Here is a 20,380-nt window from a genome sequence, read left to right on the forward strand (position 1 = left end):
GGATTGTTGGTACTGAGATTTGTCTTCACAGTTTCTGGTGTCTGAAGTAGATGGAGTTACACAATCTCTCACCCAAGCAATCTCCGTATAAATTCTTAAAATGTTGTTTACCAGCTGCAATCTTTACGTGTCTCACTTTATTTATCTTCCAACACACACGGGCACACAACATTATTCACCCTCACCGCACCCTCACCGCCACAAACACGAGGCTCTCCTCCATGCGTTCCGTTTGTAAGGCATCGGACACTAACACCCAGGGTTGGAGAAAATGCCATGGACTAGACATTAAGGTTTGTTACAGGGGTTGGGGATTTAGCTCAGTGGTAGAGCGCTTGTCTAGGAAGCACAAGGCCCTGGGTTCGATCCCCAGCTCCGAAAAAAAGAACTCCCAAAAAAAAAAAAAGGTTCGCTACAGCGATCACACACATACTCCAAGAGTATCATCTTGACTTGGGGATTTCTGTCGTACAAACCAAACCTAAGGGAGAAATAAGGAGCACAGAGAGTTTTATGAAAGCATGTTCTCTGTGGTATAATTTAGAATAATAAAGCATAGAAACCAGTACCCTGAGAAGTTGAACAAATTGTGTCATATTTATGTGATAAAATATTAAGTAGATGTTGTGATGATTACATGTAAATATTAAAAATGGGAAGCATCTTCATCACACTACCGCGAGAACAACACAGACTTTCGCAAAGAACTTTAATTCCAATTTTATCTGTGTGCATACAAAAGGGCTGGGGGCATTTATTTTGGGGACGATTAAATATTTTGTGAGGATTAAATATAATGCTTTTATTAGAGTATTTGGAAAACTCGTGGCCACACAATGAGATGAGTACCTCGTAAATGATAAAGAAGCAAACACATTTATTTGACAAATGAGCCAGAGCTTTTCCTCAAAGTAGCATTTGAGTGGCGCTCTCCTCAAGTTATTAAATGCCCAGAAGGTACAGACAAGACACTGAGATAGACGAGGGTTTTTAAGGCCAACAGAGGTAAACTGGAAAAGACCTAGGTCTCCACCCATGGGTTCTCTTAAATTTGCTTCATCAGGTACATGACCCGAGAGGAGCTGGAAAGTGGCCCACTCAGCATCTCTGCCTATTTCCCTTCCATGGCCAGGGTCAGTGTCACCCGGGAACTATCATCGTCAGGGACGTGGAGGCGGGGCAGAACGAGTAGGAGGAATGTCTAACGTGGTGATAACAGAAGAGGCTGAACATTCCTCCACTCTGCCATCCGTAGACTGGAGTCTCAGGAAAGCTAGGTGTACGTCAGTGTGCAAGTGAAGCCCCCAAACCAGGGAGCTGAGGGTGGACTCCCTTCAAAGAGCACGACCAGGGTACATCTGGCACCAGGGTTCCGCTAGTGGAAAAACAGTCCATGTTCGGTGAAGTATCTGATTCATGCATTGGTATGAAAGATACAGTTGTATTAGTTAGACTGTGGGGACATAGGAAAAGGCTTAGGGACTGGGAGGAGCTTGGGCTGCAGACCCACAGGGGAAGGAGGTAGGGAGACCTAGAAGAGGAGGAGACAGCAGCAATGCCAAGCAGAGACTTGGTTCTTCCAGAAGAGAGGGCAGGAGGGAGTTGCCAGGGGAGGAAGTCTGTGGCTCGGAAGAGGGAGGAATCAGTTTTAGCCATAAGAGCTTCCTTGATCTCTGAAGCATAAGTCCTCAGCGATATCTGTTGTATTAACCCTGTGGTTGCCGTTACACTTGTTGGGTAGGGACTGTGGCCAGACAGGTGTTGAGGAAAGTAAGAAAAACGAGGACAAGTTGCCTATGACTGGGCACACGGGTCTATTTTGTTTTCATGCAGAGCGTTTCCCCGCTCGATTAGGAAGGTGAAGGCGGCGTCGTCAGCGTGAGAATGTAGACACTGAGACAGAGGGTGGTATCCAAGAAGTTGACTGTGCTAATGTTTCTTCATATGTAGGCAGAGGCTTCCAACATCCATGACCTACTTTCTCATGTGCCCTCAGTCCATGTGATACATGGTCTGTGTGGCTGTTTTCCAGATTCTTCTACTGATTTCTATTTCACTCTTACTCCTGTTGGGAGGTTGTTTTAACAGAAGGAGAAATGGCAGGAGAAGGTAACAGATACAGACTCTACCCCTATCCTGCGCCTCGAGCGTTTTCTTTGCTCCTCGGAAGGGGCCTGCAAATGCTGGCAGCCCTGGTTCCGTGACTGTAATAAAACTTACTAGACTTGAACGTGATTGATCTCCTGAGTCGGTTTAGGGCATCTGAAAGTGTAATCAATGAGCTAACCTGCAGCCTCACAGCTACCCTCATCTTTAACAGGGACCGGCCCGGTGATGAGAAGCCGAGCTGATGTGCAGCATCCCAACACATTTAATACACTTGAGGGTTATGAACTTCTGCAGGACATTGGTTTGAATGCTTTGCACCGGAATAAATGGAATCCCAACGCTGAGAGATGAGTTGATTTGCAAATCGTCTTCTCCCTTAGCTCCAGTACTTTCTGCTGCTTCATTGTCCCTTTCGTCCCCTTGCTATGGTGACGGATCCCCCATGACTCTTCGGGAATCCAGACGTGAACTTGCGATTCTGTGCACTGTTGTGTGCAGAGCGATGGGTCCGTGCTACCTGGATGCTCAGAAGAAGAAATGTCCTTGCCAGCATCCTTTCTCTGTAGCCTTATTCTGTCTGTGCAAAGGATCATCCTTGTTATAACGTCTCTCAAAGTGATTGAACAGGCAATTTCTTTTCTGTTCTCTGATGTGCTGCTAGATATTCTGAATGCTGATGACACAGTTCAAAGCAGTTTCAATCTTTCCGTTTCACTGACCCAGTGAGAATGATGTCTTATAGGTAAAGAGGCTAAATTTCAGGACAAGTTTGTCTGTCTGTCTCTCCCTCCTTTCACTTTTTGCCTCTCCTTCCTGTCCTTCATCCTTCCCCTCTTCTCTCTGTCCTTCCCTGCCTTCCTTCCTCTCTCTCTCTCTCTCTCTCTCTCTCTCTCTCTCTCTCTCTCCCTTCCTTCCTTCCTTCCCCTTTCTTTCTTCCTCCCTTCCTTCCTTCCTTCTCCATCTTTCTTTCTTTCTTTCTTTCTTTCTTTCTTTCTTTCTTTCTTTCTTTCTTTCTTCCTTTCTGATAACAGATCCACTGATGAGTACCTCTTAATAGATTTTATGTCTATTCCTAACATACATTCTAATTACCAGCTGATATCTTATAAAGATATCATTAAGGATCCAGTAATGCAGATTATAGCAGATTGTGGCAGTGCCGGATGAAGGAACAGAATTTCTTTTCACTGAGGACTACCCACACACCTTTCCCCAGACATCCCTGCCTTCAGTTTTTACATCTTGCTCCTCAAAGTTCCAACAAGCTATCCAAGCCACTCCCCTTGAGCCCGAGTGTATTTTCAGTCTGGGCGTTTCTGTCTGCACCGGCTGAACGATCGCAGTAAGCAACTGTACTAAACAATGGTGGGATTTTATCAAGGGCTTCGCATAACTCCTAGTTACACACAGCTAATTCTTACTTTCTGTAATTATAACGGTAGAGGCTGTGATTAGTGTATAGATCTAGGAGAAACTGCTACTCATGCACTTGTGTAATTTTAGGGTGGTGGTGGTGGTAGTCACAGCTTTACTGATGTGAAGCATCACTTCCACAGTGATGGTGCATGAGGAGAGTCTTTGGATGGGATGGTTGGGCACTAAGAACATAAAGGCAGTTTCGTGAATTATATAAACCACTAATATCACCTGCTTGGATAAGAGGTATGGGTCTGTCCTCAGAGATCACCCCGCGACTTTCTATGCATGTCTCAATCACCGACTTTAACCATTCATTGATTAATTGATTCATTCTTCAGTAGTAACCTCCTGCGCCTCTTCATAACGATCATGCGTTTATAGAGCCTGCTATAGTCATGCCCTCAGTCTGTGCTCGATGAGTGAATGAACAAGTAGGCAAGGGAATGAACGAATATATGTGAATGAATTAGTGAATATGTTAATGAGCCAATGGCCACATTAATAATCAACAAATATGCTAATGATCAATGAATATGTTAATGAAGGGCTGAATACCTTAGTGAATTAATGAATAAACGTGTGAATGAATGAAGAGGCGAGGGAATTAATAAATAGGTGCCTGAGTGAACGAGAGAGGAAATGAATGTCAGATGAGTGTCACCGTGCACGGTCAACGTTCTGATGCACGGTGAGCAACGCCTTGGGGAACTGCGAGGGAGGCACCAGGAAAATAAGGCTTGTTGATTCTTGCTGGCTCTTGGAATATAGCCATAGAACCCAATCGGGTGAAAGGATGTGCTGTGTACTGGCCTCAGTGTGCCCTGAATCTGGACACGGCCTTCTGCCTTGCTTTCATGCTTTCCCAGATACAATCTACAGCACGTGCCAGGCAATTGTGCTTAAGTTGTTCCTTCCGCCTTGAGAAAGTTCTGGGAAAGGGCTGCTCTGCTAATATCTGTCATGTGCTCACCGGCTTTTATTTGCTGCTTTTCTGATCATGTACATCTTTCTCTGAACTCAGTCTCTCTTGGATTGTTGCTGTCTTTGTTATTTTCGTATATAAAATGCACACTGACATTGAAGTAAAGTTGTCTATAACATTAGACTGGAGTCCGCCCGATTCCTAAGTCCCCAAATCCCAGGTCTCACAGACGGATCGACACGGGTCGGGTCGAGAGAAGTAGACAGGTGAGTGATGTGTGAATAGGAGAATGAATGAATGGGTGGATGAATGAATGAATGGATGGATGAATGAATGGATGGATGAATGAATGGATGAATGGATGGATGAATGAATGAATGGATGGATGAGTGAATGAATGAATGGATGAATGAATGAATGGATGGATGAGTGAATGAATGAATGGATGGATGAATGAATGAATGGATGGATGAGTGAATGAATGAATGGATGGATGAGTGAATGAATGAATGGATGGATGAGTGAATGAATGGATGGATGAATGAATGAATGGATGGATGAATGAATGAATGGGTGGATGAATGAATGAATGGGTGGATGAATGAATGGATGAATGAATGAATGAGTGAATGAATGGATGAATGAATGAATGGATGGATGAGTGAATGAATGAATGAATGGGTTAGTTAGTGAGTGAATTGGCGAGTGAGTAAAAGGAACCGAAGGGCATTTCATTTGCTTTCTGAAGCCAGCAGAAACCTCGATGTTAAAATTGAGTGGAAACGCTGCAGGCTCTACCACTTAAAATCCATAGGTAGGGCCCTAAATGAAATTTTAACAGGCTAAATTCAATAGCACATTGAAAGAGTCATCTGGTCTGACCAAAGAGAGTTTCTTTCTAGAACTGTCAAGGTAGTTTTCTATTAAGGAGAGTGGCGCTGGCAGCGTGGGAATGTAAAGCGTTGCAACCATTTTGGAAAGCAATCTAGCAATAAGTATTAAAGTTAAAAATATATATGTCTTTCGAGCCGGCTATGCCGCTCCTGGGAATCTATTCTCCAGAAGAGAGAGCTCTAGGGTCTGAGGATCCTCGTATAAAATGGCCATTGTGGCCTGGCTCCTGGCAGTCAAAAGTGTGACTAAATGATGGCTCATAGTCATGTAGTTTGCTATGTGACAACACAGTCACGTGCACGATTCAGGATGTTCAAGACAACGACTAGATCCAGGTAACACAGGTTTTCACAAGCAACCATCATGTGCTACAAAACAAAGGGCATGGGGGCTATACAAAAAGACGTCAAAAGAAAGAAAACACCTCCAAAGCAAATAATACAGAATGACTGGGGATCCCGGGCTACAGCCTCACTGGTCAGATCCACTCGGGAATATTACTTCTTTGACCTCAGTTTTTCCTTCTGATTATAGGACGTCAGTCAAGATTAAATGAATGAAAACAGGTAAAGCGCCAGGGACATAGAAAATAACGGATAGCTGCGAGTTATTCTCTCAGCTACTTTTGTTTGTTTGTAGACCCGAGCAAACACGAAGGCAAAATCCAAGGAAAAACATGAAAGACACACACCAGCTTGCTAACCTCCCTATGTTTTGGGGGACAAGCGGGTGACGTGGGATGAAGAGTGAGATGGCCCAATAAATAAAGAAAAAGGTGCGCCCTTCAAGTTTATGAATCAAATGTAAAAGATGGCGTTGAGACCATTACAAAGAAACTCACTGATTCCAAAGGAGCACTTTATTGTTAAGTATAAAAAAAGAATCGATCCTGGAAGAGCACTCTTGTGTTTTAAGCAACAGCCATTGTTTGGCCTGATGGGGAAACACTACAAAGGGCTTACTGGAGTGTGTTTTCTGAAATCCTGACTTCATAATGGGGGTTAAGAGGGGAAGGAACTATCCACAGAAAGCATCCATCATGAAAATACTTGGTAATACATCACAAATAGCAGAGGCCTGGATCTCAGAAGTAGGAGCCTGGCAAGGGTGTGTCCTAGCCAAATATACCAAATATTTAAGTCCTAGCAAAAATACCGCTTCCACAGGGGACCCTTCTAGGCTCACATTCTTGGAGCACATCCCTACCCTCCCATTCCCTGCCACATCACCCTTTCACTGTTGGCTGTTACCTCGGAGAGAAGTAGATGAGAATGCTGTGCCATCGTTAAACCCTCGTCTGCTCCTGTGATGCCGACCATTCATGTTGTAGCTTAACCGATTGTCTTCCCTCCGCTAAAAGTGTTTAAAGGCATTAAAAGAAATAACTTTTTCTTTAAAAGGAGTCAGTTTCTGGGGTTGCTGGAGCGGAGTCATGACTAGGGGATTTCCTCTTCATGAACTGGCAGTGGAGAGAGATTGGATCAGGCCGGGGTTTCAGGCCCTTGATTCTCATCCTTGCGAGGGGGATGTGGTAATGCAGCCTCTTGTCCTTTCTGGAAGAGTCATGAGCGTAGTTGATTGCATTTTTATGAAGTCCACCTAGCTTCCCTAATGGAAAGGGCTTGACATTAGCAAGACAGGGACTTAGATGGCTATCAAACAAAGGTCGCTTTACAAAGAAAACCTCACAGTGAATTTGAGCGGGCAGCCTTGGAGCAACTAAAGCCTCTCTTAGCTTTCCTAGTGCTCTACACGTCAGATCTGTTAGATTCACCGCTCCCCCAACCCCCACTTTTGATCAATTGAAATTTCCAGGATGGAATTAATCCCCTATTTATGATCCTAGAAAATATCTGTGTTAAGGCTTTATAATCGAGCGATAGTGTCATCTGTGTAAAATACCTGGCCCTGACTGGTTTGCCTCCATTTCTGAGTTGTGGCGAAGTGATAATGGTCTCTCCAGTTTTCTGAATGTTGGCGTCTCTAGCAGCCACTCTTAGATGAAAATCCCCATCTCCCCCAAGCCCGTGAGTACAGATGGGCCGTTTAACTGTGTTCAAAATGCTTTCTTCTCCCCCAGGTCCTTGCAAACATGGAAGACATTAAAGTCCGAGAAATACAGATTTTTGACTACAGGAAGAAAATCGCTGAATCAGAGACTAAGTTGAAACAGCAGCAAAACCTGTACGAAGCTGTGAGATCTGACAGAAACCTGTACAGCAAAAACCTGGTGGAGGCTCAGGTAAGCAAGCTCTTCGCATGTTTATATTCTGATTTGCCCCCGTGCTGGGTTTAAAGCACTTCCTGTTGTTCTTGTGGCCTAGACAAGACTAAAAAGTCCTGTTCACCCTGGCTGGAAAAGCGTCAGTTTACACACACCATCACGTTGCTGGGAATGGGAGTGACGTCACTCAGTAGGCCACGGATTGCTCAGTCTCCTTTAAATTGCCATTGCACCATGGGTAGGCTTTAAAATGGTTGGTGGCAGCTGCCAAGGCTTGGACTGCAGTTGTGCATTTTCCTTGTTTAACTCCAGAACTTGGCTCTGGGGTCTCTCCACAACGATTCGTGTGCTCCTGATTTTCTTAGTCAAAGGCTAGGTCGTGTGCAAATATGCGTTCATGCATGTGTGCATGTGTGTGTGTGTGTGTGTGTGTGTGTGTGTATGACTAAGGCTAGGTCGTGTGCAAATATGCGTTCATGCATGTGTGCATGTGTGTGTGTGTATGTATGCACATATGTGTACACATGTGCTTGTGCGAGCATGTGTGTGCATGTATATGTACACATGTGCTTGTGTGAACAGATGTGTACATGCATGTATGCATGTGTTGCATGTGTGTGCTGCATATGTCACTGTTTATACGCTGTGTGTGTTTCATGAGACTATTTTGTGCCGTTTCCATAAGGTACTCTGATACTGCTGGGCACAAGAGACAAAGGAATCGCCTAATCAGATTTGGTCAAGATAATGTTTTGAGAAGGCTCTTTAATAAATATTGAATTTCCACGTGGAGGGCGGCATCTGCTCATCTGACTCTCAAGTCCTTTCCTCTCTTGTTAGGATGAAATAACAGAAATGAAGAGAAAGTTGAAGATCATGACGCATCAGGTGGACCAGCTGAAGGAAGAAATCTCTGCGAAGGAGGCTGCCCTTGTGAAGCTGCATCTGGAACAGCAGCGCATCGAAAAGGAGAAAGAGACACTGAAGGTACAGGGCTTAGAGCAGCAGCTACAGCTGGCATCTTCTGGGCACAGGCAGCTTCCACTCATTGAAGCAGCAGGAGGCCGGGAGAGGGACCAAGGAAGGCTCCCATAGTCTCCGTCGTCGCTAAGATCCAGAAGCCACCGGCACCAGGTGCTGGGAGAACCAGTCTCCATGCGGGAGGCGGTCCCAGTCATGTGGGGGAGGAAGGGGGTGGAGGTGTGCACCTCCCAGCTCGTTCCTGATTACTATGCCTCAGTGGAAGAGAGACTAGCAGGTTGGTAGTGCCCAGGAAGTCCTTGACCTTATAGGCCAGCTACCATCCATTTGCACTCAGCACCCATGTCGAGCCCTCTCCTCATGCCCGGCATTCTCAGACTCCACTCTGGCTATTTGCCTGTCTGTCCCCAGCCGCCGCCCCTTTGTGTGCTGGTGTCTTTCCTGTCTGTAGGATTGGTACCCACTAGAGCTTCCTCCTCACTTGGTTGGCTCTGGACCGGGTCCACAGCTGACCTTGCATCTGGGGGTCTCAGTCATTTGCAGCCTCCCCTCAGGGGACACCTGTCTCCATCGATATTACTAAGACATTCCTGTGTATTTATCTGCTTTGTCTTTATGATTCTAGGGATGAACTCAGGCCCTTGTACATCCAAGGCAAACATTCTACTACTGAGTTATATCTCTAGCCCTCTCTCTTTTTTTCTTTTTTTTTTGTTTTGTTTTGTTTAAGAGGGGGTCTTGCTAAGCAGTTCAGGCTAGCCTCAAACTCATGAGCCTCCTGACTGTTCTTCTTTAGTTTGGGATTACAGGCAGGTACCTCCACATCCTACTAGGTAAGGCCTTTAAACCTACTAGTTTAGAAAACTGTGTATCCTAACACAATGTAAGAGAGATTTCCCTTCTACTTCACTGGACCAAAGAACTGAAATGAGGAACATCTAAGAGAGTGATGGAATTTTGATGTAATACACACAAACACACACACACACACAAACACACACAGACACACAAACACAGACACATATACACAAAGACACATACACACAGACACACACAGACACACATACACACACATACACACACAGACACACATACACACACATACACATACAGACTCACAAACACAAAGACACACAAACACAGACACACATACACACAGACACACACAGACACACACACAAAGACACACAAAGACACACACAGACATATACACAGACACACACAAAGACATACACAAAGACATACAAAGACACACAAAGACACACACAGACATATACACAGACACACAGACGCACTCACAGACACAGACAGACACACACACACACAGACACACTCACAGACACACGCACAGACACACAGACACATATAGACGCACACACAGACACACACAGACACACACATAAAGACACACATACACACACACACACACACACACACACACACACACACACACTACTTATGGTTGCTTAAGATGTGCCTGTCTCTTTACAGTAAGTCAGAGACAGAGTAGCATGGCTTTTGCAAACAGTAGTTCTCAAAGATAAACATGGTCTTGAAATGGCATATAGCATCACACAGGTTTCAAGTCCTATTTCCTTGATTCTAGGATGACATAGTTTGAAACATACACTCTCAATTTAACAATGGGCTTGGCATCTTGACGTTTGATGTTAGGTTTTCATGGAAATGGAACTATCGCATTAAATTAATTTAAGGGACATTCAGTCTGAAAAAGATTAAACTGTAACAAAAGTACCCTGATGAAAAGGACGTTGTAACTGATATATTTACCTGGGGGCTTTCATTCCATCACTCCAGCTCACGAGAAAGACTGGAAAACTCTTCAGAAAGTTTATCGATATTTAAAGAACTTTACAAAATTTAAAAACACCCTGCGTTTTTGTAGTATCTACTCTTGTTCAGAAGCAGTTTAAATGGGGGACGGTTTGTTTTATCCCAGAGGTCAGTAGTGGGATGGGCTTTAGTTACTGTTGAACCAATGAGAAAAATCTCGTTATCAACCTCGCTGCACCAGGGGCCTCTTGGACCACATTAGAAAGGCTTTAGTATAATAATCCTTGCTAATTGCTATATCATCTCTTTCTCTTGGATGATGCATTCATTCCCATCTTTGCTTCCCAAATGGTGCCCAGTTTAGAAGATTAGCCATCAGCCCACAGTGGAGTCCAAGCTGGAACTAAGTGCCTCCCACAGACTCTCGTTCCAGAACGAACAGCACCCCATACCAACGACCAGTTCCTTGGAGTCTGTTGTTAGATGGTGTCTGTTTCAATGGTGCCCTCCACCATTAGCATCTACAAATACTGTGCCCACGAAGCATCAGAATAAAACACGGGGCAGTAGGCTGTGTTTTTCTGCCTCCCCAAGCAAGCAGAGTTGATAACCAGTAGACGCGGTGGGGTGATCAAAAGGCTTCTTGGAGGTGATCTTATTTGGAGCAGACAGTTGGTGGTCGCTGGTTATAGAAAGGTGAGAGTTTTGGGTTGGTCGTAGAGGTTTACCAGCTTTTCTCACTGAGGTGAGGACGAGGACCAGAGACAGGATGACTGTTTGATTCATCTGAGTTTATCTGAAGGCGACTTGTCCTGGTGCTGTCTGTGCATATGGACAACTCTGGCCTAGCCTTAAGCCTTCCTGACCTCCCTTAGAACAATACACAGCTCACACGTAGAGTCCCAGCCAGTTGACTGGCTACAACAAAGAACTGGAGTTACAAGCCCACAGGTTTCTGGGTTGCAAGTATCTTCGCTCTGAGAACTGAAACCTCGGAGGAAAGAACAGATTTTCTAGTAACGTTGCCCCCAAAGATTATTTATGTTTTCATTCTACAAAACCATGTGGGTACACAGTCCTTTTGGAGGAGCCCGATTGGCTCAGTGGGTCACAAGATGCATTTGTATAGGGTAAAGCAACCCACTAGTTCCCGAAGCCTCCAGGCAGACAGTTGCCATGGGGGCGATCAGCACCCACTCACCCCCTCATCTGACCAGTTTTTCTCCTTGCGTCCCTTTCTTCCTCCTTTTCTGTGGTCCTCGGTCGCTACTGTCCTGGGATCATAGACACTGTCAGTGCAGCACACCTCTGACAGCATGCCAGAGATCTCTTCAGCTCGGGCTCTATCCGGATCTCTCCGCTCATTGAGTTCCAGTCTTGTTTCACCCACACTGAGGGAGCCACCTCATTTGGAATGTCTGCCTTCCTGGCCTAACAAGGCTCAGACGCTGTCTCTCCTCTTCCCAATCATCCGCCATCTGTTTGACAAGTGCTTTGATTCTCCGTGAATAATGCAGCAGCAAGTTCTCTGCCTCCAGAGCTCAGTGGCACGTTAGGGACTGGTCTCAGGGTACCACATCCTTCCACTTACTGACTCCTTCCCTGGACATGAATGAGGAGCTGTCACCCACAGGGGCAGGAAGAAGCCTCATTACACCGGTGGCTGAAGACTTCAGCTGGTGCATGCATGAGCCAGTGAGACCCTCCTAAGTCTGGCTCTTGAGATACTATTTATGCCCAGAGCCATATTTGGTGATAAGCAGCCCACAGACACTGGTTGCTACATTGTATAATCCTGAGGGTAGCTACTGAAGGGTGTGTCCAGTCACCTCATTAGAATCTCCTGTCACCAGTAACACATTTGGCAGGTGGTGCAAAATCTTCTAATCCTACTTAGGAGGTTGCCTGATGGGTGTAGAGCAGTTGGGTACAAAGCAGTTGTCACCCTTCCTGAGATGTAGTTCAGATTTATAACAGCTAAATGTATCAGGCCCTGGGTATTTTGTTGATGTTAACATTTGCTGCCAATGCCTAATGCCACGTCTTGTTTACAGCCCATAAATTTATGACATAAGGAGACCACTCAGAATTTTGATCTATTACGGAGAAGGCGCCCAGCAGTGCCAGGCACGCGGCTGGTTTTACATTTCAGACAGATACTTTTACACACCGCTGATTGCATTTTAATATAACAAGGGTTTCATTTTGTTCTGCTGATGGATTCTGATCCGCTCTTGGCACTTAGGAACAGAGAAGTGAGTGTGCAGATATGGGAAAATAAAAGTTTTATGAAGGGAGGCACAAGCCAAACAGGTAATTCATTGCTGTCTTTGCTGCTGCCACCGGAAATGATTATAGAACCAGAAAAACAAAACAAAACAAAAAACAAAAGGCAAAAAACCTGGTTCCTCACTCTCTTCTCACAGGCACTCCCCCTGAGAGGTAAATACGAGACCAGTATTTCTTTTTGCTTACCCCCAAATCAAAACATATTTCATGAATGAACACACAAACAGTCATGGAAGAAACCCCTGGTTTTATGGGAGCCGGTTGCCCTTCATATGCACCGCACATCCAGTGGTAGGTGTGCAGCATCTCTTAGTGCTTGGGTAAGCTGCAGTATGGAATTCTGGCCCTCACAGGCTAGAATCAGGCCTCGACCTCAGTTTGGTTGCTTCATAAGCTTCCTGTTACCTTGGTAAGCTTGGGTCCCAATAGTTACCTGAGGGAAAAAAATTACAAACCTTTTGCACTGCCATTTGTTTCACACACACACACACACACACACACACACACACACACACACACACACACACACTTGAGGCCTTATGGCCTCATATCACCTCATCTCTGCCCTAGGGATTGTGGTCATGAGGTAGGGGGGCAAACCCCTCCTCATTCCTGTCCTCTGTGCTAAATGGTCAGTGGTCCTACTTGTTGTTCGTGGCCGGGCATGGGACCTCCCTAAGACACGTTTGTCTTTTCTTTAACGTGAGGGCCACTGATTCCTCGATGCATAATCGCCACAGTGTATTCAGTCAGAGGACCCCTTTCCAGGCCTGCCCAGCTGTTTGTCAGCCTCTCTTCTTCCCACCCCCAATCTATCCCTTTAATCCAGCCATGTGGGGCATGGTGATGTCTACTCAACGCACCAGATGTTTCGGTTTGCCCGAGCTGGTTCATATACCCTGACTGTTGGATGCCTCCCTCCAACACACACCTCTCCAGCTGGGCATCATCTGTCACCTGCCAAGGACTTGACTCATTCTTCCCTGCCAACCTCAAGCAGGCACATAAACTCCTTCCCATGTGTGCTCACGCCCTTGTCTACAGCAGCAGATGGCGAGCTCACGTTGTTCTTGGCTACGTCAGCCACCTTCCGTGCGCAATGGATACTGCCTGACTCATCTTCCGTATTTGATCTGAAAGTCCTGGGTGCAGGCAGGACACAGAGCACAGGCCTTTGCACTGAAACATCCTGCTTGGATAACTAAACATCGCTACCTACTAGCTCAGCGGGGTTGGCTAAGTGACGTGCTTCCCTTTGCCCCTGCGTGAGACACACACAATCACGTCTAGGATATTGTTAAGTCACCGGCATGCTGTGCAGTAGATAGAAATGGCTTTGCTGGGAGGAAACTTCCTTTCTAACTGAACAGCTGCTCCCCCCACTTTCCTATATTTCTAGTTAACCTCACTTTAGTCTCCAGTTAACCTTGACTCAGGTGTAAGCTCTCTGAGAAAGCATCTCTGAGGTCTCCGTTCAGTGATGCCGTTTGCTTTGGCTTCCTGGAATACCAACTCACTGTCTGAATGATAGAAAAAGTATGTGTGTGCGCCCATGTGCATGTGTGTGCATGCATATGTGTGTAGGGGCAGGCTGGGAAATAGTCAGGGACATGCTTCTTGTACAAGCATGCTAGTTCGATCACTAGCATTCTTTTATAGCACGGGGCATAAATAGTAGTGCACACATATAATCCCAGCCTGAGGACTGAGGAATGGGGCAGGCTGGCCAGGCAGCCTAGTCAAATTGCTGAGCCCTGGGACCCAGTGAGAGACCAACATATGACACTGACCTCTGGCTTCTACATAAAAGTGCACTTGCATACACAGGCATGCACGTGCAAACACCCCTAAACTTTCATAGACACAAAGATAATAAAAGATACACTGAAAATTGTCGCCCAGACTCAACAATGTGAATATTGTTTGCACCCTACTTGTATATCATATCTTTGTGTCTGCATTGGAGAGGCCTTAGAGTGTTCTCTACATCATAACATTCCTTTTTGTCCTAGCAAAATGTTCTATGCTTGTGTGTGTGTGTGTGTGTGTGTGTGTGTGTGTGTGTGTGTGACTAACTCAGTTCATCCTTGCAATGGGCCTTCTCCTAGCCGTAAGTGTGCTGGTTGTGATAGGACCACTAGAGAAGCTGGTACGTATAGAGACCTCCCCTGTCCTCTTCCAGAACCGTTCCTAGTTAACTGTGGCCCGGGGTGGGGGGTGGGGACGGAGGTGAGGGATCCCAGCCAGACCCTTTCTATGCTTAGACAGAAGAATGGTAGGACGCCCTTAGGGCACAGCTTCCAGAATGAACTAGAACACTGTTACCAGTATTATTGATCTGATGGTTCTTAAAATGGGTGTGCACAAGTGCACACGCATGCTCATGCGCACACACACACACACACACACACACACACACAGAGACAAACATACGCACACACTATGCTTGTTTGGGTTGTGATAGGGTTGGAATTCTGCTAAGTGAGACACGAGATGAAAGCATTAGAAACATAGCCGTGCCTCCAGATCCAGCCCAGTGGTCCGGTTTAGGCTACTCCTGAACGCAACATGTCTGAGTCACCTGTTCTCTCTCAGGCTGAGCTGCAGAAGCTGAGACAGCAAGCCCTGGAGACCAAACACTTCATTGAGAAGCAGGAGGTGGAAGAGAGGAAACTCTTGCGCATCATTGCCGAGGCCGATGGGGAGAGGCTGAGGCAGAAGAAGGAATTAGACCAGGTAGACGCTCCTTGTCTCCCTCACTCGCCACTAGCTACCATGATTCCTTTGCCCTTTGCAAGTCATGCTTGAAGATGAATGGCAGAGTCTTGGGCTGGCGGTAAAATAACCACCCATTCCACTTAGTCAGGAAGCACTTCCTAGCATCGGTCATTCTTCTGAGTAATGGGGTCTCATTGACCAGTCAAACCACAGGTCCTTGTTTTCAGAGAACGTTGGTTCTAGTAGAATATAGTTGTTCATGTATAATTGCTGTTCATAATTAAATGATAGAAACTCAAGTGTATAATTTGAGGATTAGATTTCTTTTTTTGAAATGCTCTTCCAGTGTAGCCCAGGATGGTCTTTAATGGGTTATTGCCCTGCTTCAAGGGAGGGCCTACCAGAAAAGCATTTAGATGTAAACCTTTTTATAAGAGTGGGTTGTGTGTGCTGGAGCAACAGCTCAGTAGTTAGGAGAACTGGTTATCCTTCCAGAGGGCCAGGGTTCAACTCTCAGAACCCACATGTTGGCACCCAGGTGTCTAACTCTAATCTCAGGGGATTTGACACCTTTTTCTCTTCTGGCCACTGTGGGCACTGCACACACCCAATACACAGGCATACTTGCAGGAAAACACCTATGCACATAAAAATAAATAACATTTAAAAAATAAAAAAAAATAAATAGGGGAGGGAAAACAAGCAGAAGGACACAGCTCCAGGCCAAGCGTCCCTGGGTTATGAGACCGTGGCTGTGCAATTGGAGGGGTGCCATGTTGAGTATCTCATGGATGCTTGCCAGAACACTCAGTTGATGTTTGTGGGTGAAGCGGATGCTGTTGTCATGGTGAGGGGAGAGACCTTCCTCCCTTCCAAGTGGCCATGTCTTTCCAGGTCATCAGTGAGAGAGACATCCTGGGGTCTCAACTCGTTCGGCGCAACGATGAGCTGGCCTTGCTCTATGAGAAGATTAAGATCCAACAGTCGGTGCTGAACAAAGGCGAGACCCAGTACAACCAGAGGGTCGAGGACATGCGCATCCTGAAACTGGAGATCAAGAAGCTTCGCAGGGAGAAGGGGATCCTTGCCAGGAGTGTGGCTAACGTGGAGGAACTCAGGTAAAAGGAGGTCGTGGGGGTCTGCGGGGAGCTCCCCCTAATGACCTTGTGTGAATCTTTTAGTTTTTTGTTTTTTGTTTGTTTTTTTTTTCCCTTGGTAAATTGTACAAAAAAATATAGATTTTACAGGATAAAACGGTCATTGAATAAGAACAACCTTTCCATAAAGTTTCCCCTGTGCTCATGACGGGTCACAAAAAACAGGCCAGAGGGTGTAGGGGAGAGCAATAAATGTAATTAAAACCCCCTTTTGGCTCTTTCAAAAGGAAGATTCAAATCAAAACATAAACACAAACAAACCATGGACAATCCAGAAATTTTTTTCCCCTCAACGAGTTCTTTGGAATTCCTTTAGTCAGGCAGTAGGAACATCAACATTCAATAGCCATCTTGCTAATGTGAGCACAGGTTTTTCTTGGAACAGCGTATAGACTGGAAAGAGGTGGGAAGCTTAATTCTATTGCTCTCTGAAAAGCTGTTTCCTTACGAGGCGGCCAACTTCCTATCTGACTCCTGACGAATCTTTCGCAGCTTCCATTGGGCTCACTGAACTCCTTGTTTTAAACCTTGTACCACACGGGTTCTGTTTTCTCTTTGGGAAAACATCGTGCTTCATATCGGCCACCGAGGGGAACTGAAGGAGAGAGCGGGTATTTCTGTGGTGACTCTCTATATTCCCCACTGACTTGTAGAGGTGCAGCTTCTCTTTGGCCTTCAAATGGGTCCTTAAAATCCTCAGGCACCTCTAGGGAGAAGGATGCAGTTTGGATCTGCCTCTCGTACTAATTAGTAGAAAAGATACTTCTGATGGTCAGATGCTGGAGGTGTGAGTCTGCCACTATCAAGGATCGATCAACCCCTTGGCTTTGGACTTGTCTTTCACATGATGAACGAAGGACATCTTCAGTGTAGAAAATGCAGGAAATGCAGAAAAAAACACAAAGAAGGGATTAGGGACACCACCCACGACTTTATTACTCAGAGAGACCACCATTGATGCTTCAGAGAGAAATGGGCTCATTTTAAGTGGCCACTGAATAAACTTAAGGACCATAGTCTTTGTCAGTCCTGAGCTATTTCTATGCTCACACAGAGGACTGAATTTGATCCATTCCTAGTCAATATTACTAGTTTGTTAGTAATGGATTTTATTTCCCTTTCCAAGGAGAGGGAAGTCTCAGAAAGGATGCAGGCAAGCAGCCTTGCTGCCTACCAGCTGTGCAACCTTGGGCAGATAGCTGAATGTCTCTGAGGTCCGGACTGGTAATTACCGTTAAAGGTAGAAACAAAGGTGACGTGACTCACAGAGTGTCCTGAACAGTCAGTGCTCAGACATGGTAGCTTGTACTACTGCCTTTCCCTCCCAGTGATGCGCTAGAAAAACAAAGTGTTAAAAATATGCCTTTAATTCTAAGCAGCTTGTTCTGCGCTCCCCGTTGAGCGAACATCATGCAGTTAATTCTAATGGTTTGTCTTGTTAATGAGGGGAAGTTGTATTATTGGTTTAAATGAAGCAATTAAGTAAAAGAGATGGCTTCGTGTTAGTAATCTGCACACCCACAGCAGATGAGGACAGATAGTACTGCCTTCATTACGTGAGTCAAAGCAAAGATTTGCCTCTTCTCCTCCCACCAAAGGTTCTGGTGAATGGGGTGACTCAGGGTGCTGAGCCTGGGTGTGACAATCTACCTATTAACTGGAGGTGCCTGAGGATTTTAAGGACCCATTTGAAACAAAATCTGGAGTTTCAGGACTTTTTCATCCCCCAGTGACTGGTAGCTATGGGACATAAGGTGTTTCCTTTCTTCAAAGCTCCACACTCAGCATCTTTAAATCCTTTTGCACATTAGAGTTGCCTGCGGGGCCTTTTCAACCTGTAGATTATAAGCCCTACACTAGATCTCATAGAGTGGAAGTCCTGGGGAATGGGGTCCAGGCAAAGGGATGCTGTGCATTGAACATGGAGGATGGAGGCCACAGTTGGTGCTGGCTTATTGCCTGTTCCTGTGCCATGACTTACTGTTAGGTGTGACACTTGAAATGTAGAGTGTTCACTGATGGTGCCTGGAGACAGTTTCACTGAAACACCGAGATGTGTTTGACACTCTTGTGATTCACTTCCCGACACGGTTCCTTCCACAATGCCCCTAAATCCCCTGAACGGTCAGAATCAAGAGTCTAAAGGCTGTTGCTGTTCGGAGATAAGGCTGCTCTTGAACACCAAGTGAATTAGCATCCTTTGTGACCTGCCTAGGTTCGAAGTTGGCCTCTCTCAGTGCTAATGAGTTTCCTAGTTCTAGCTGTTGATGCCAAATGCAGTGTGTCTACAGTAATCAATTCATTAACCTTTGCATGGATGTGTATGTCACATGCACGCATGTGCAGGGAACACATGTGAATGTGCACATGGGCTTGTGGGGATCATGGGTTGGTATCCAGTGCTTTTTTCTCTCTGTGGGTTTTCACTTTATGGAGATCAATCTCTTGCTTGATCCCATAAACCAGCTTGACTGGTTAGCCAGCTGATCTGGGGAGAATCTCCTGCCTCAGTCTCCCCATGGGTGGGATTCCAGGTGGCTCACCATACCTGGTTGGCTTTTACACAGGCTCTGGGAATTTGAACTGTGGCCTTCATGGTTTCAGGGCAAGTGCCTTATGCACTGAGCCGTGTCCCCAGCCCTCTGTAGCCAAGACGGCGCATTCCAGAGAAGTCCTTTGCAAAACCAAGCTTGTCTTACCCAGGCAGGAGCTTTACCACATGCAAAGGGAATTCCTGAAGGAAAGGACGAGGTGCCGTGCCCTGGAGGAGGAGCTGGAGAACCCCATGAATGTACACAGATGGAGAAAGCTTGAGGTAACACCTGCTAGCGTGCATGCTTCCTGTCCCCAGCTCTCCTCTCCACCCGCCCAAGGCTTCTGACCCAAAGCACATTGAGAAGACCTTTTAATTTAATGATATGAGAATTGTCACCGACAAGGCTAACACGGGATCAAGTGTAAATCGGGCTGTTTCAGAACCAGCTGGTTAATTTGAGTTCGGTTTTTAAAGTCTTAGACGAAATCCTACCTGCCGCTCAAAAGACCCCGTGGAAGCTGTACATTGCTTTTGTTAATGGATGCACATTTTGCTTTCCAGGTAGTTTTGGGGTTGCATTGACTAATTAACTGCCTTTAGCAATGTCTGCCACCAACGTCTTAGCCATCTTTCAACTGGTTCTCTATTCTTCCATTTCCTATAGGAAATATGGTATGGGGACCCAATCTTTTTTAAAGGCCTAGATTGTGTTAGCCAAAGCCTTTCTCTTAGGATCTGGGGACACAGTGAGAGTCCCATAGGAAAGGATGGGTTAATCAGCTTCTGGTTTTATTCTGTGGCTTCCCGATAGTCATCACTAACCAGCTCTGCAGAGAACAGTGACGGACAAACTCTGCTCAGTCAAGACAGGGATGGCTCGCTCCCTGGGTTGTGCATAGCAATGTGGGTAGCAAAAGGGACTTTGAGAAACTGGCCAATTACAATGTTGAGATACAGAAGTCTACAGCACAAGAAAGTTCAGGGTAAAATGGAAATTCGCCCGAATAGGATTTTATTTTTATTTACTTTTAATGAAGAAAGTATTAGAGATAATGCATTTAAAATTGTGTAAACACAAGGCCTGAATTTTAACAACATCCAGGGCTGCCAAGTTAGTGTGTGCCAAATCCTGTCCCGCTATACGGGCATCAACTGGTGCTGTGTGAGCAGAACTGGAGCCACTGGAATAGCCTCTTCATTCCTCTTCAGTGCCCAAGGTGGTGCAAGCTTACTAACCTGGTGATGTCACGGATCTGCCTGGGAGGTGGAGTTAAAGTCTCCCACCTGCTTTACCTCACGTCACTTTAGTCCACGTGTTCGCATATAGATCTTGGAAA

At 45.7% G+C, this 20,380-nt stretch overlaps 1 protein-coding gene across 1 annotated transcript in view; it reads left to right on the top strand.

Moving 5' to 3' along the window:
• The window catches only part of Cfap58 (cilia and flagella associated protein 58), a 108,663-nt gene that overhangs the window by 29,424 nt on the left and 58,859 nt on the right, over positions 1-20,380 (top strand). The window contains exons 10-14 of the mRNA NM_001420090.1: positions 7,425-7,586; positions 8,409-8,555; positions 15,228-15,368; positions 16,245-16,468; positions 19,211-19,322. Coding sequence (NP_001407019.1) covers positions 7,425-7,586; positions 8,409-8,555; positions 15,228-15,368; positions 16,245-16,468; positions 19,211-19,322 — 786 coding nt within the window. The remainder of the gene's footprint in view (positions 1-7,424; positions 7,587-8,408; positions 8,556-15,227; positions 15,369-16,244; positions 16,469-19,210; positions 19,323-20,380) is intronic.

This window comes from Rattus norvegicus, chromosome 1 (genome assembly GCF_036323735.1).
Source record: "Rattus norvegicus strain BN/NHsdMcwi chromosome 1, GRCr8, whole genome shotgun sequence".
Taxonomy (NCBI): domain Eukaryota; kingdom Metazoa; phylum Chordata; class Mammalia; order Rodentia; family Muridae; genus Rattus; species Rattus norvegicus.